This window comes from Heptranchias perlo, chromosome 30 (assembly GCF_035084215.1).
Source record: "Heptranchias perlo isolate sHepPer1 chromosome 30, sHepPer1.hap1, whole genome shotgun sequence".
Lineage (NCBI taxonomy): Eukaryota > Metazoa > Chordata > Chondrichthyes > Hexanchiformes > Hexanchidae > Heptranchias > Heptranchias perlo.
In genome coordinates, this window is record NC_090354.1 from 10,260,295 (window position 1) to 10,278,524 (window position 18,230).

The 18,230-nt window shown below is 39.5% G+C and overlaps 1 protein-coding gene across 1 annotated transcript in view; it reads right to left on the reverse strand.

Moving 5' to 3' along the window:
• The window catches only part of LOC137300113 (zinc finger protein 385D-like), a 164,008-nt gene extending 146,640 nt beyond the window's left edge, over positions 1-17,368 (reverse strand). The window contains exon 1 of the mRNA XM_067969203.1: positions 17,086-17,368. Coding sequence (XP_067825304.1) covers positions 17,086-17,368 — 283 coding nt within the window. The remainder of the gene's footprint in view (positions 1-17,085) is intronic.
• Positions 17,369-18,230: the final 862 nt, after the last annotated feature.

Below are 18,230 nucleotides of genomic sequence, written 5' to 3' on the forward strand. Positions count from 1 at the left end.
CCTTAAATTTGTGAACCCCTGAACCTCCCGATGCCCTGAAGACATGCTGATATTTTAGAGATCTCAAATGGCAGTTTCTGCACTCAATCTGCCAGTGTTCTCGATCTAAGGATATTAAAACATTGCTATGCATACCATTGAATTTCTACACGTTTTCTGAAGCACTTGACATTCCCGGTGGGAATATCATTTTGTCTCATTATTACACGTTGCCATTGAGCATTAGATGTTGTATCCATCAGTTGATTTAATTTTTGTTTCAGCTGATGGGAGTTAAATCCTTATTAGTTTATTTATAACCTATAAGCAAAAACATTCATTTATTCTTTCTGTTTGTGATCTCTTGGCAACCGACCCAGTCAAAAACATGTGAGTTTTATTTCACACACATTAACTTCAAAGTGAACTTGGATACAGTACTGTACAAAAACTATGTGCTACATGTTTTGGCCATGCACACTGTACTGCATAATGAACCCTCAGAAACTAAAGCTATGTTGCTATGTAGTATTTATCTACACTCACTAGATAAGATCTCTTGTCTTCAGGAAAAAAAATTACAGTATGTCCAGGGTGAGCGCACAAATATTTTTTTTAACCCATATAATTCTAATCTAGGCCAAACCAATTCTCTGACAATTGTGGTATGTCCTCTGGAGTTTAGAAGAATGAGAGGCGATCTCATTGAAACATAAGATTCTGAGAAGGCTTGACAGGGTAAATGCTGAAAGACTGTTCCCCTGGCTGGAGAGTCTAGAACTAGGGAGCATAGTCTCAGGATAAGGGGTCCGCCATTTAAGACTGAGATGAGGAGAAATTTCTTCATTCAAAGGGTTGTAAATCTTTGGAATCTACGCCCGAAGGCTGTGGATGCTCAGTCGTTGAGTATATTCAAGGCTGAGATCAATAGATTTTTGGACTCTAAGGGAATCAAGGGATATGAGGATAGGACGGGAAAGTGGAGTTGAGGTCAAAGATCTGCTATGATCTTACTGAATGGCACAGCAGGCTCGAGGGGCCGTTTGGCCTATTCCTGCTCCTATTTCTTATGTTCTTATGTTCTTAGGTATGGCATGCATCATGCAGTCTGATTCCTTGTTGACATACATGTCTGCACTTTTCTTTGTTACATTCTGTGTTTTGCTAACCTGAATTTCAATGGGGAATGGGAGGTTGAACCTAACGTAATGTGAATGCTCATCCCCTGTTCCTCTTTACCGATCCTGGATCCTGCTCCTTTATTAACCCACGGAGCAGTACAGGAAACATGAGCATTTATGCAATCAAGCAAGATGCTCAGTGCCTAGAGTGGCAGAAAAAAAAGAAAAATCAGAGGTATATTTTTAAAAATTGTAAAATCACTGAGATGAAAAGAATGTATATGACACCAGAGATGATGGGCTGCCATGATGATAATAACAGCGATGAGTAAGAAACCGAGCTTGAAATCTGACTGCACCAGCATTTTTGGGAGTTCAAACTTCAATGTGCCAAACCCAAATCTACAATGGCTCACTATGATTTAACACAATTACATATCCATGTGGAGTTATAATCACACAACTGTGTTCTTCGCAATCCTGCCAAAATTTTACAGCTCAGAAAAGCTTTGTTGCAAATACACAGATTATTGTATGTTCATAACTGAGGTTTCTTTTCCGCCAGTCAGTAAAGATTGTTTACACTTGAGCAATCGCATGGTTTAGGAGGAGGAAGGAGGAGTGGGGGGGGGGGAGTGGGGGGGGGCGGAGGCGGGGGGAGAGGAGGGGTATTAAGACTTGCATAACAATTTTAAAGGTGACGACTCTTCAATTTGGATCCAGCTTCTAGTCCAGTGAATTTGAATCAATTTTGCTGAAAATTGCCAAAAATCAGAACCAAGGCTAGCTCATTTACTCCTACCGTGGATGGAATCAGGAAACTCAGGCTGTTGTGGGAAGTTTTATTTGTTGTTATTTTGCTTTGTTGGGCTATAAAAGATAAAGATTTAGTTCTGCAAGCAACTATTTTAGATGCCTTAAATGATAGAGGTCAAATATGCAGCCATTATCTATTTGTGGCACAGTCTGGACAGCTTGGTTGAAACATGATGACGAAGCAGTAACACATCTATTTACTGGTGATAAACTAGTGACACTCAAGCATAAGAGGAACATTTAAATGCATCAGCACTGTAACTCCTGTTATGAATTTTAATGCAAACACTTAACAAAAGTATTCTTTGGAAACAAAATACAACGGATGGTTAATTCCACGTAACATGTACCTGATCCATGCCCAGAGTTTGAATCACTTCCATTTCATACAAGACTGCTGATCTAGATGCAACTTTTGAATGTATAATCCTCATCTGAGCGTAAAATGTTCCTCAATTATTCATGTTTTCATCACTCAGCACTCTGAATATGTCAGACCAGCACTTTAATATCTTTGGCACATTAACAACTTCCTGGTAAAGATCAACTTCCTGCTATAACAAATTGTTTTAGTTTAATCTCATTTGTAGAATGGGAGACTAAATGGGCTAAATCACAAATATATTTTTAAAGAATCATTTAGCAACATCCTACAGAATTTGTGATTTCAGCATAGCACTTAGTAGCAATCTAGTTCTAAGATTCAACTGTAGTACATGAACTAAAAATAATGAACTTTACTTGTAACAAAAAGTAATAAATTACAACAAAAGGCTTATTTCAACAATGTTCTAGGTCCGTGGTTCTCCAATTAACTGGAACCCAAGCAACATAAATATAAAGTGGAGGAAACTGGGAGCATCTACATATGCTCCTCCTGCACCTACTTCATGCTAGATAAGTACAGTTCTTAATGGTCAACATTTATGATACTATTGTGCTTCAGATTAAATTAGACTGATCTAATGAGCACCAGAAATTACTGTGCATCAAAAATGAGATGCTTACCAAGAGTGAATAAAAAAGGGTCAGCCTTCATTTTATCATCATCCGTGCCTTAATATTGGAAATTCAATTTAGCTTTACATTTTCAAGTGCTGCATTTTATAGGGATCCTTGAACTCTAGATTCATGTCACTCAGATCCACCATCCAAATACTTGTTTTACTTAACAGTTTCATTCTAAAAGCTAATTCAAGATTAACAAGTCACAGCATCAATATTCTTTGGATGTCATTGGGTACCAAATTTAATTAAAATTAAATTAAATTTAATGAATACTGCTCCATCTTATCTGCATCCTGATATGCCAATTAATTGTAAGGTGCAATGTTTTTTCACTCACAAAAAGAACAAACTTAAAACATAATATCGTGCACACTATTTGATCAATACCATCAGGTACAACACCATCAGCATGAAGTTCCACTATCAGTTTGTAAGTGAAATCAGTCCACAAAAGCCTTTTCTGTTCTAAAGACTGGCATATTGATTCTAAGACATCTCACTGTAATTTTTCCTTTCACATAAACTGCAACTATTGCAATACACACAAAAGACCAATGTAAAAAAAACTCCATAAACATACCTCTCTTCAGAAGTCCTGCCCACATTGTTGTAGGTTCTCGTTTGTGTTGTTAAAGAGTGTTTTAAAGTCTGAATGTAAAAAGCACAGGAACACTTGTTTGTGATGCGCTCGAGGTTTAGAAAATGAGAATGAGAATGAGAATACACGGTGTTGGATATCCATAGTACATCTTGCCAGAGTACGTTACGTTCACAGAGTCACTCAGCTGTTCCAGGCAAATGTGGCCTGGCAGCAAAAACCAGCTGTGGTCTCGCACAATGGCAAACTAAACCAAGAAATCCTAAACTAGGGCCGCATGTTTATTTGATTAAAGAATTGCATCATCAATTAGTTCTTACCAATTGGGGGGCTTTACACTGTTATTGATTTACTAGCATCAGTTGGTGTCGGTTTGCTTTAGCTAATAAAAACTCATAATTGGAAAGCTAAGCAAAATTTTGAATGTCACCATTTGAAATCAAATGCCCGTTGCAGTCACTTGAAGGAGACATCTGGAAGGCAGTTTGAAGAAATATTTCCCCCTCTTTCACATCTCATGCAGAACACCGAGAAGAGTTTTCTTGTGTTAAAAGTTCTGCGGTTGTGGGTTGAAACCATAAAGACTTGTGCCTATCTGACTCCAAAAAGAAGCATGCTTTTGCCTGCCAATCTGAAAACACAATTGGCACTGGGAAATGCAGAAGCAACTCCGACTCACTCATCCATAATAGGGAATGTATTCATGGTTAAAAGATGGGCAAATTTGGGTAAATACCAACGGAAATAAACATCGGCCAAGCACTAGATGACAACATAACCATAAGGTGCAATGATTTGAATTTGACTGAAGGAATATTAAAAGATTTTTGGAATGATTACAAAAAGATAATTTTGCACCTATGCCTTAGCGACATTCAAACTTACATGCATCTTCAAAACTATCCTTATTTATTTAAAACATTAGAAGTGAAATGAAAAAACTGCAAATGCTAGCAATCTGAAATAAAACAGAAAATGATTTGATTACAGAGCATGTCAATCAGCATCTGAAAATAAATGAGCTAATGTTTTGGGTTGGATCCTTGATCAGAACTCATCAGAGCTTTGTTACCAAGTACAGTCCAAAACATGAACCTGTCTTTTTCTTCCAGATATTAACTGAACCTTTGCATATTTCCAGTATTTTCTGTTTTTATTACTTGAAACGTTGACATCGTGGAGCAGCTAAGCGACAAATATTTCTGTATTATATTCTTTCACGTTATTTTTTAGCTAGCCAGATTATGACTCCTTTGAAGGACAATTAATACTTTGCTTGTAGATTCCAATCAGAGAAGCGTCAAAGAATGCAAGCTTGCAGACGTAGCTGTTATCTCCAATGGTTGAGCTATCAGAAATAAGATTTATTCTGCAGGGCACACGTCTGGTTCTTTGATTTACAAATCAGTCAGACTATGGAAAGCTGATTATGCCTTGTCAAAGCTGTTACTGAGTACGTGAAGCCTGGACAAGGTGTCAACTGTTGCTCCTCAAATCATACCAGGTTCAAGATGCCGCACTCTGACTTTGGTCCAGTTTGACTGACCGTTCTCTATCAGTGGCTAAGGGATGAGGGAAGACATTTTGCAGGCTGTTTGCCATTTCTTAAGTTCATTTGTTTCAACCATTTATGCCCACATCATGACAGTGAGATAAAACTTCATGGGATCAAGGCATGTTCCATGTAAAGAATAATCAAATAACTTATTTAAGTGGACTCTGAAAAGTATCAATGTAAGTTAAGTACTGTATTACCTTTTAGCTTCTGGTGTATTTTGCTTCTGTGTATGTTTAATTCTTGCAATAAATTCAATTTGTAATGGTAGCCTGAACTATATAGTATGACAGTGTGGTGTTTTTCCATCTCTCAAAGAAATCATGTGTATGGTAGACATCACATATGAGTTCCAATATGCAATCCAGCAATACAAGACATATCATTAGCCCTGAGGCATAATCACTGCTCGCTTTAAGTTGTAAGGGAATATGGGTTCACCTATGGAAACTGCATTTTGTCAAACTGGGAGAAAGCCTGAATGGTAAAACAAACTACCCAGAAAAAAGCAGGAAGCAGAGTAAGGCATCTCTCATTTATTGAATGCTCCCCTGAGGTCTGGAGAAGTAGCTGTTTCCAACACTTAATCTGTAGGTGATTGCTCAATATTGGATGGCAGTAGATCAGATCAGATGAAGGAAGACTACAGGAGAGTAATTGACAACAACAACGGAAGATTACACAGTAAAGCTACCAACTCCCCAATGTATTATGAGCCAGTCAGATAATTTATGTTGATATGTAGTGTAACTTTGGTGCACAGTTATCTGTGGCACAATTAGATAAGAGATGCAAGACTATTTTCAGGACATAGGCTCACACCACTTGGGTATCACACTTGCTGTGAAACTAATGTTAAAAGCATTTCCATTAGCTCTCTGCTCACATTAAAATTTAACTGGCAATTAGAAGCCAATTACTAAAGCTCTGCAAATGTGTGCAAGCTTGCATGCACAGAGTACCACTGTCTGAGGTCAGAGGGCAATGTGGGAACTGACATTGGGATTTGGATCTACCAACCCTATTCACTCGATATAGGTACCGGTCTGAGACCAGCATCGGTAGAATAAACAACTTGAAACAAAATACTTTCCCCACATTATATTTTTTCATACGTAGTATTTGGAGTACAACCATATGATTTGTTGCTTTTTCATGGAAACAAGGCTGGAATGTTTGGCTCTTACAAATTCATGTGGACAAAAATCCCACGTGACTGAGCTCAGAAACCTAGAACGAAGAGTGGCAGCTGTTAAACAACAATATAGAATGATTCCGCCTAAGGCAGTCATTGCCCACATTAAATGAAAATAAATTGAAGCAGAAAAGTGACTCGCCCTGAAGCACTTTTGTCCTAGCATAACAATTTTAATAAAAGATATTCATGTTTAGTTTTCAATCATTTTGTTCCAGGTTTAAAAATGATTTATTAATGGTATTTGGGGATTTTTACAGACATAAGACCTTTTGTTTGTCAACCTAAGGTTACACAGTAATTTGTACGTGACTGTCCCTAACCCTAGCCTGAGGGAAGATGCTCCACAGAGAACTTGTTTCATTTATTCAGGTTAAATTATGGCTCATTGCTCATTTTCACTGAATTTAATCTTTTTTCCTCAGGATTTAATAGGCATTTGTCTGTGTTTGGCTACAGAAAGAAACTCTATTTAAATGTAATAACGTAACTGCGGGCTTTGAATGATAACTCCAGCAGAAGAGTGCTGGACTTGTGTGCTGGGGACGCAGGACTGAATCCAAAACTCAACTGACATTTGAATTTGGCTATCCCCAGTGGATAAGTTTCCTTGGGTTGCAGCTAAGTCACTCCAAGGAGGACTTAGCAGGAGCAGAACCTCTCATATAAAAGGGAGGAGGAATTTGTAACAAAATCCATCCCCAACACAATAAGTCTCACTACTGCTGGCCAATATGAAGCAGTATTGGTAACAGTTGTAGACGTGATTACTGAGAGATGAGACAGCGGCCATGGGAAGTGAAGGTAGCAGAATGGGAACAAAATGGTGGGAAATTATTTTAAAACTTTAAGAAAAAACACAGCATGAAGATTCTGCATGTTGTCATCCTAAAATGATAACGGTTTCTATTTAATTCTAAAACGGTGATGTCTAATGCAAGTCCTGTTGCAATGTTAATATTGTCTTTGGTGAAAAGCTAGATAAAGATTTTAAGTAAATGCAGGTTAACTGGCCCAGACTATATTTTTATAACATTGTTGGAACTGTCGCGGAATCTATTGTGCAGTGATGGGATTGAGGGGGTGATAGGAAGGGGAGAGGGTGGGGGAAGGTAAAGGGGTTAGGAACATGGTGGGAGCAAAGCAGTGGGGGAAAGCATGAGTGACTGGGAGAGGGGATAGGTAGGGAGCTATTGAGGGCCACATTTTCCCCACAACCTCACCCAAAATGCAACCTGCAGCCATTTGTGGCTCCTTTTCCTGCCATAGCACACAATGGTACTCACTACCTCCCACCTGAAAGGAAAAGTGAAAAGAAGAAAAAGAGAAAGAGAAGCAGAAGAGGAGAAAGAAAGAAGCCGAAAGAAGAGTTTGGCAGAGATAAAAGCAGAAAAAAAAAGAAAGACAGACAGGAGCAGAAGAGAACAGACAAAACGAGAAACAGAAACATGAATGCAGCACAGACAGGTGAGACCAGGGGTTAAATTGGGCAACCCCTGAAAACGGGCACGTTACATTCGTGCTGCCTGCTATTTTAAACGATTGTTGCGTGCAGCCAGCGCTACCTGCACTGTTGATTGTCTGCACGCATCAGCAGGGGGCCCCCGATATCACGAGTGGCTCACGCTTCTTAAAGGCAGCCTGCAGCTCTTAAAGGGGAAGTGCATTGTGGCTGCAAGAAGTGGTGGGAATCATTTCAAAACTGAATCTGTGCTGCGATACTTTGAAGAATAGCGGCTGTGAGAGAGCATGCATCAAGGTTCTCTGGTGATGCACTGGAGGCCTTATTGCAAGAGGTGGTGAGAAGAAGGGGCATCCTGTATCCGCAGGGGGCCAGGAGGCCCTCCAGACATATGCTCGATGCAGTGGGAGGAAGTAACGGAGGAGGTAAATGCTAGGAGCAAAGCTCCAACAACACTGATGCAGTGCAAGAAGAAGTACAATGATTTAACACGAGTTGTCAAGGTGAGTGAGTTCAAGCTCCAAGTGGCATATTGTACCAACTGCACCACTTGCCTCATCCACTGCTCAATTCACGACACTCCCATCACACACCTACCACCAACAATCTTTCAATTAGTACCCAACCGTTCAAATCATATGCTTTATCTCACCCTCACACATTTAGCACTGTTGCAAGCCTCACAACCACAACTCACAGTTCACACACTGGTAGCTATTCAACCATGACAGTCACATCACCCAAATATTTTGCAGGACACTCACTGACACACTTCCCTCTGTCTTGCAGGAGACGGTGGCACATGATAGGAGGCAGCAAGTGGCAGTGGCTCCAAGGAACATGAACCTGCTGCCCTCTCGCAGGCTGTCAGCATTCCTGCTCCCACCCCTACCACTCTGCCAGTGCCCTTGCTGTTGCCTGTCAGCCAGCCAGCCCACTCCCTGCAGAGTATTGAAACTTTATCCAAGTCTGGGAAACCTCCAAACAACACGTACAAATGCAGCAGCAGCCAGAAGAAATAATCCAGCAATTAACCTGTAACTATTTCATCTCTCCTTTAAATAGCGCTGGAGTGGGGGTGGGGGGGGGGAGGGGGGTGGTACATCATGCCATTTAAGTCATGTTCAGCTGTGCAAGGTTAAGGCAGTGCGTTGGATGGAGTGTGGAGTTCCAAAATAGCAGCACTGCCTTCAAATCAGCGTTGCACACTGATTCGCGTCATATTCTTCCTGCTCTCCATGCTGCCGGAGGTCGTTAGGTGCCTGTGCGCAAACCCCTTTACCAAGATGGCGTCCCGCGCACTTCCGGTCAGAAATCGGACTCCATTTTTAAGGCTTATTTATTCACGTGGCGCCTAAAAAAACAGGTGTTGCACAGCCCAATTTCACCCTCACCATATTCTCCGACTTATCATGCACTACACCATAGGGGATTGACTAACAAGGGCCATTTTCACCATTGCTTTTAAAGCTTTGTATTATTAAAAATAATTCTTATTCTTATCTGTTTTCCCAAATTCAGCTTGCTTATTACACTTTTTAAACTGGGGCAACATCTTTGCTATACTACCAAGGTCTGACTTGTGATTTTTTTTTGTGTTTATTTCCCTTTGTGCTGGACAAAATGTCAATAATGTACCTCTCCAAGATGTCTGTGGCAGTGGAATGCTGTTTTAAGAGCTAGCACATCACCTTTAATTGACTGTAATGCCATTGTAATCTCTGGCACCAGCACTCCGAGGATGATTAAAATGAGAAAACTAGCTGCCACATTGGGTTAGCAAAATGTCCTTTCAATTTTAGAACCTAGATTTTCAATTCAGCTTGTACTGATGGTCAACATTTTTCTTCTATGTTGTTTGTAAACGGCTTTAAGTGAAATCAAATAAAAAACAGATGCTGAAAATACAGTGTTCAGTTGGCGTCTTTAAAGAGAGAAGACAGGTTAACCTTTTAAATGAAACCCTTCATCAGAACTGAAAATTTAAAGATTAACAAATATTTTAGTAGGGTTGAGCAAATAAAAAAGGGAAATAAAGAGCAGATACAGATATTCCAATCACAGAGAGGAACCATTCATGGGTTGAATGACCTACAAACTGCTTAACAGAAAATAATTAACAATATAAAAGATCACTTCAAGTGAGGCAATGGAAAAGACTAGGGAAAGGCCCACACATGGAAAGAGGCAATAAAATGGGGAATATTGGAGAAAGCAAGACAGCAAGCAAGCAAGGAGGAGGGTGGAAATGAAAACAGAAAATGTTGTAAAGACATAGACGGTCAGATCTTGACTTTGTGCGATAGTGAAGTCAATGGAAATAAAAATCAGGAGAGATGTAAAACGGGCTGCTGATTCACTATCACACAAAGTCAAGATCTACCCCGGTAAGTTTGCCTTAAAAGAGATAAAAGAAAAATCAAGCCAGCATCCTGTACACAGGCCCCACTACCAAAACAGTTTTCCGACAAAGGGTCTTCCTCTGAAATGTCAACCAACTTCCATGCCCCCCACACACCGACAGACCCGCCCCACATCACTAGCATTCCCCGCGGTAACGAAAATGGGGATAAAGCTAACGTCTGAAGTTACTAAAGTCAATGTTCAGACAGAGGGCTACAGTTTGCCCAGGAGAAAGAGATATTGTTTCTGATGCTTGTGTTCAGCCTTGTTGGAACAGCAGGAGCCCAAAAAAGAAATCAGAGTGGAAAGGCAGGGCGAGTTCAAATGGTGAGCCATATGGAGCCCAGGCTCACACTCATGGACAGACTGGAAATGTTTGGCAAAGTGGTCAGCTAGTTTGCGTTAGATCTCTCTTTTTTATTTTGGCATACTTACTGCATGTATTTAATATTTCCTGTAATCATTTCTGACCTCCTGGCACCTGCAGTATTTTTTAAAATATCTTTCTCATTCTCCATTTTTGTGCCTTTTACATATTGTTTCATTGTCTTTCCATTGCCTCTCTGAGATAAACTTTCAGCGGTTTGCAGGTGATTCAACCCATGGAGCAACTTTTCTCTTCTTGGTTTCTCAACCCTACTAAAATACTTGTTTATCTTTCAGTTTTCAGTTCTGATGGAAACGTTACCCATCTTTTCTCTTTACAGATGCTGTTGGACCTGCTGTGTATTTCCAGCATTTTCTGTTTTTGTTTCAGATTTGCAGTTTCTTTCTTTACGTTGCTATGCCAAATGAGTTTGGGCAGTCTCAACCCAGTTCCTGGTATGAGTGGGTCTGTAGCACAATATTTGGCACAATTTGGCACTAAACTGACAGTTTCACTTACAATAAGATAGTTGACACAATTTATTTGCAACAGTTCTCGTAGACTCTAGTAGTTTATGAATAACAAGGTGTTAATTAAACCCATTTGCTCTGAACATCAAACAGAATGTGCAGCTGATTGCACGCTGAGTGCATCCATTGCAAATGGCAATCACCTTGATTGTATCGTTAATTGAATGGGCTTCCATAGAAATGAACAGGGGAAAAAGTTGGCTTTAAAATAACCAATGCATCCAACAGATACATATTTCCATGGAGAATAAATGGTACCATAAAATAAATACAAAATGAAAAAAAAATTGTATTTCATAGACTGTTCTAGCAAACAATTTGCATTTTAATTTTATTATTGTTGATTGTTAAAATTTCACTATCGTTTTGCATGTTCCAGATGATAGGTTAAACAGGGACCCCGTCTGCCCGTTCAGGTGGATGTAAAAGATCCCATGGCACTAATTCGAAGAGCAGGGGAGTTCTCTCCGGTGTCCTGGCCAATATTTATCCCTCAACCAACACCACTAAAGACAGATTAACTGGTCATGTATCTCAATGCAGTTTTTGGGACTGTAAATTAGCTTCTGCATTTCCTGCATTACAACAGTCACTACACTTTAAAAGTATTTAATTGGCTGTAAAGCGCTTTATGAAAGGCCCCTATATAAATGCAAGTTTTCTTTCATTCCATGTTGTTTTCTTCTGCTTTAGATTCAGCCCATCCATAACATATAATTTCCCATTTAAATTTACTCTATGATAATAGTGCTAAAAGTGTGCATGTAATTAATAGGTATAAACATACCTGATGCAGACAAATAATATTCTAGCCAACAGCAGGCTTATACATGAAATATATATATATTTTTAAATTTCCAGTTTTTATTTACTTGGTTGGATTCTCAACATTACTTTCCCCAAAGCTCTCTCTCTTATCAGTGTGATCCAGCACTGCTTAGAGTTCACCATCCGGATTTAATCATTTAAGGTTATCATTAATGGGCAGGGTTTTTATATTTCCTTAATTCCCTATATCAGAGACTCCAGACTGGTTTACAGTTGCAACCAGCACAGGTAAAGGGGATCTTTTTTATTCCATCAGCACACAGGCTAACCCGCAGTAATGGATCCTTGTGGGAAACATTTCACTGGAAATATTCCTAAAACCTTGAATCTTGGAGCAAGACTGGATCAAATACCTGAGCTGTACTAGTACCAGATGTACACAAAGTGAAAGGCCTCGTCATTGCTGACCTGTTTAGGACAAACCCTGCTCCAATCTAGCGTCCGTTCCACAATTTGTCTGTCTACAGTTGACTGAAACCAATATCTGTAGATACTGCCAATATTTTAAGCCTCTAAGTTGTTCAAAGTCATATCAAATCCTTGAAGATGTTTGGTTTTTCCATTATTGAAACTACAAATCACTGTAAAAATGACTCCAACTCCACTTAATCCTGAGTGCTCAGTGCACTGAGTAACGGCCATACAGAAATATGGAATCAGCTGAATTCGTCTGGTCTATTCCAACAGCTGCTGATGCCTCAACTTCAAAGTTAACCCTTCAGGGTCTTCAGTGGCATTTCTGCACTGAAATTTAACATTACTTTTTTAATTGATTATTCATAGAATACAGTATATTAAGAACTGCTTTGTTATGCTTGCATTATGTAATACTGCAGATTTACAGTAAATACATTTTACAGATGCCAATTGGTAGGAAACTTTGATCATTGCAAATGACATTCAGCATACACCACCATCATGGGTGGTTTACATGACACCCCAGACCTTGGAATATCCAGTTAAATATGTTTGCCAAGAAATCTGTGAAGTACATTCTAAGAAATTGATGTGGTGGATAACTTCTTAATATGTCAATATACTGTGTTTCAATTAAACGTATCAATAAGAAAAAATATTCAACCAGATTCACATGAAACCAGTGTCTTAACATCTCATACAGAACTTCCTCACATGACGCTGTAACAAGTATACAGTGCTGTGAATTATCCTTCACTTCTTTTAACGTGTTGATCCTAATTAATCTTTGTAACAACTGAATAAGCTCTACAAGTTGTATTGTTTCCAGTTTTAGCTGTAATAAGAATGGATTTCTACGAAAGTAGGCTCCATCAACATCATCGAGAAGTTTAAACACCGACAACTTACTTCGTAGAATATCCAATTGCAACTAATATATGTAAACAAGAGAAAGAAAAGTGAGGTAATTGTGAAATATCGAAGTTTAGAGTACACTAATGTCCAGTGACTTCAGAAGTAGCTTGAATGAGTTAATAATGGCACTGGCTGACCCAATCAGCGCTGACGCTGGATTTTGGGAATCAAACATACTTCACTAACACAATCAGGACAGTCAGCAATATTTCACTGCCAGTCCATACGTGCAGTAATTAATATCATACTGCAGTAATGTCATAGCACCAAATTCACACCAGTTTAACAGGCCAAACTTTTAAACAAAGTATGGGTGCGATTTTCGAGGAGGAACAGGGTAGTCATGGGTTGAAAATCGCAGTACACCACCTACAACCCCATTGCCTTCGTCGTCCAGCTGCCACAATTTTGGAGTGGGCCAGGAAACAGTCAGGCCGTGTTCCTGCCCAAAACAGGCAGGACCCCACTTACACATGCAAAACGGGATCCTAGGCCGTCTGTAGAACCCCGATGCAATTTTGGTGTTCCGCTTGGGACAGCAAGTGGAACTGAGCATTGAGCGGTCATACCAGTGGTTCTCAAAAGGAACGGCTGCAAGCTGCATTGAAAATCCCCCCCAAAAAATCTGTGCCACTGATTGTGGGGCCTGAAGGGGCATGAATGCTCCTGCTCTACACGAAAAAAAATCTTCCCACCTGCTGCTGGTCCCTCCATGACTTCTCAGCCCTCCCCTTTAAGAGCCTACTTCTGGCTCAGTTCTGTGGAGCAGCCGCCAGATTTTCCGCCCTCCTGATTGGCGAGCTGTGTGCCAGCGCTCGTTCAGTGCGAGCAGCTCGCCGAAAGTATTCTAACAAGGCCTGACCTTGAAAATGGTTGGGGCCTCTTGCTGGTGCCATCCAGTGTGCACGTAAAATGAAAATCGGTTGTGTGTGAATAGTCATTTGATTCAGTGGATTATCAATACTAAGTAGAAAATCAATATTTTCCAAAAGGTCTGTTAAACACTGCAATATAATGTTCGTCAATTCCAATTAATTGTATAGTATACTTGGAGACTATGGTTTACTCCAATGTACAGTTTGTGTAATTACCCAAATTTACAAAAAAAATCAATAATTTTGGCACTAATAAATGGATCCTTTCTGAATATGCTTTATATTTTTTTACAGTCAGTATCTTAAGACTGAGTAAAAACATGGACAGCAAAACCTGGTTAATGTGCACACCTGATAATTCTAATTAAAGGGATCATTTTGTGGGAGGAAAAAAATCAATTGCTACAGCTCATTATACTCATCAAGGTGAATAAATGAAGACACAGACTCAAATGTATCTGATTTATGAAACATTTATTGCATGGCGTCACTTCAGGAATATACAATCTTGTGCTGTTTGGATGTGATTGCTAATGAACAGAATTCAGAAGAAAATGACAACCTCCTGAGCAGATGATAGATAAGTGGTCGTAATGCAGCAGAAGCGTGTTCCGGTGCTTAAAAGAAAATCAGGCCATAACATTTAAAACAATGTTATGGTCCAAAGTGTATTTTGAGCATGTGCAAGCCCATCTTGTTGCTGAAGCATGCTTAACGCATGACTGTGCAGTATTTTGCTTTCCTTTCAAAATTACAATGAGTGTGTGGATCCCACCATTGCATGCCCAATTCAAGATGCAACTTCAAACCAGCCTACGAGTCAATCTGGACCCAAGGCACTCCATGAAGCCACCCTACAGACTGGGAAATTTGAATGGCTATATTAGCTTGACACATTCTTATGATATTCCTCTGTCCTCTATTTTAACGGAGGAGTCAATCAGTTATTTTAAATAGGTTAATGCCTCCATTAAAGTAGCAGACAGAAAAACGAATTACGCATTCATCTGCTAATATTGCCAAAGGTAATTTCTAAGTTTAGAACTTTACGAAAATATGAAAATTCCTCCTTGTTCAAATCAATTGACAAGCAATTTAATCTGACTTTTTTTTGTTTACCTTTCATTTTTGTAGAGGTTTAAGTACATTTTAAATGGTGTATTGGGTTGGTAGATTGGTAATTGTTCCCCTTAAAGTCTCCAGATCAAATGTAATTAAACTTTCACAAGCAGTACAAATCAGCAAATAAAGGCCAAAATCATGTGAGTCGGTATTACAAAAGACTACAAGTGCAGGGTAGGCTACTTGAGTGTTTGTTTTTTCATCAAGTGAACCGTCACAAACTGATCTTGCACACAGTTCACACAGAGGGCTGATTACATAATCAAACGAGCAATTCCACGAACTGATGAATCACACAAAGCAGTTTCTACGTGCATGTTTAATACTTAAAAAAAAATAGCCATACTTTTTCTTATACTGAGAGACAGACAGCAGTGTTCTTGCTAGCCATGTTGCTCATTTGAACTGAGCCTGTGGGAGAGGCAACAAATGAATGCTTATGCAACTTCAAGTTAGCATATCTGGGACATGATGAGTTAAAATAAAAGATTGGATCGTGGTAATTGGATGAGTGCAAAACCATGTAGCTATGAGCTATGCTAGGGCTGCCAACTCTGGTTGGACGTATCCATGGAGGTTTTATCATGTGACAATCATGTGATGTTTGATCACGTGACGTCTGTCCACTGTTTGCAGATGTTATTGCATTTACCTTAGTTGAGTGTCTCAGTATCACCAAACACCAATTAAAATATTTAATTCTTCTTGTTTTATAGAATACAAAGATTTCAGCGAGAGGATGAATTACAACCTAATTTATAAATCAAAGCAAGAATGCAAAAGAATAGAAGATTTAAGGATAATTAATGTTTAAATAAAAACTACCTGTGATGTTTCTACACTATTCTACAAAATCATCGATATAAATTACTTCTAACCGAAGTTTGTGTGCAATTTTATCTTTTTTCAATACACAGCAAGTTGTAAAAATAATAAATAAAACCAAAATCAAACCCAATTCAATTCACTGAATCCCAATCCCTACTGCAGAAACCGAGCTTCAGGTAAGTGAGGCTCAGCCCTCAGGGAGAATCACCAAAGCTTCCTGACTCCCATAATAAAACACATTACACAATTGCGCACAGCACAGGCCGACATGAACTGCCCCTCTCCCACCGGCCAGGTTAGTTCACCCAGGGCCTGCGGCTGGTGGCTTATTGCCCTCCTCCCTCCTTCAGTCACCGGAGACCAGGTCACATTTAAAGGACACATCGTCCAGTTCCCTTCACCTCGCTCTTAATAATTCCGAATCCTGAATTTCGCAGGCTGTTCAGTAGACAGGTAACAGAGTTGAAATTCTCAGAATTGAAAGCGGGCAGGGAATTTCCTCGTGGCTAGTCCTGCTCCACGAGCTGCATTTCCAGCCAAGTTACAGTGATGGGATCACAGGGCGGGACCAGCTACGAAGAAATTCCTGGCCGCTTCTTGAAATGGGATGCAGGGAATGGCTGAGTCAGAAGACAGATAGGCTCCTCAAGGACACAGCCAAGATTGAAGGAGTAACGTTTTTTATCGACAGCAAAAATGGATCTAGAGAGGCAACAGATCTTTTCTATTGATACTCATAGCTAACATACAAAAACATTAAAAAATCCCTTTATTCTGAAGGATAAAATAATCTCAAAAATTGTCCATGATGAATACTTTAAGCAGCATCCTTTCTGGACAGAACCAGATTGTAATAAAATGCAATCAAGCACACCTCGCCTTTCTTTCTTTAATGGGGTTTGAGATTGACATTGTAACCAAAAAGTATACTCATCTCTAACTTATAGTCTCCCCCTGTGTGTGTTTGTGACTAGGATACCCAATAGGATTGTTTCTGGTAAAGGATTTGCCAGATGTTCTAGTTTATGGGAGATCCTTTTTTCAGCACGTCTAGTTCCAACCTTACCTTGGTTTGTGGGCATTTTTCCATTGTGAAGCTTTTTTAGTCTTTTTTGGTGGGATTTGCCATTGTAGTGGATCTGGGCCTGAGCAGCTGAGTTGAGTTGAATGTTACACACCCCACAAAGAGTGAAAGTCTGGAGTTTTCTTTCTCGCTTCTGTGTGCTGTCTGTGGTAACAGATTGCAATTCCGTGACCCCGTCATTCACCAAGGAAGCATCTGCGTCACCACTTTCAGGAGGTAGAGCAGGACTTAATGGTCGTTTCATACCTTTAAGAAGAAAGGTCATTAACTTTTTTTTGAATACTGAAAGATTTTTTCAGCTTTCAAACTGAGCGTCTCTTTCCTTTTACATAGGATCTACAAAACTGACATTATTCTCAATATTAATGTTTGAAATCAGAGAAATGCCAGAAGATCAAAAAACTTCTTACATTCTATCTCTCCAATTTTTACATCTCCTGCATGGCCACAAGTTTCTAGAAACATTGCCATTCATATACACAGTGCGTGTGCAAGAATGACCTGCCCTTTTTTGTTTGAAGTGTGAACTCAGTGCTATATTGTGATGGAGCATAGCTGCACTGTACCAGTATGCCTAATTTCAGACTTTCCTTAATTCTTCTTGATAACTGAGCTTACTAAGCTTTCAAAAAAAAATGGAGCTGAAAGATGAATCAGCATGATAATTCCTGCTAAAAGGCATTTTCTATATTAATTTGTAATATTTAAATTTATTTATTGTTTGTAATTTGTAGTGGGAAACAGCTAGCTATAGCTACACCAATAAAAGATAATGCAACGGTTAGTGTTGCCAATTAAATGCTAATTCCTTCATTTAAATGTATTCCTGGTATGTGTTACACTGGTAATACTGATTAAACCACCGCCTGAGGAGAAATGGACTATCACAGCACCAGAAACTTCACGGGCCATTCCACCCAGTCCCTGCTCCTGGTATTGGCAGCTGAAAAGCATATTAAAACTCATAGTACCAGAAGTGGGCGAATTTCGGATTTTGGATTTATAGTGGAATAGCTAGTAGGGCCACCTCTTTGTCACCAAAAATTGACATGAGGAGGTGGAGCATTGGGCTAAATGTCATGAACCACTGATAAAATTATCTCAATACCATTGCTGCAACTTTAGGC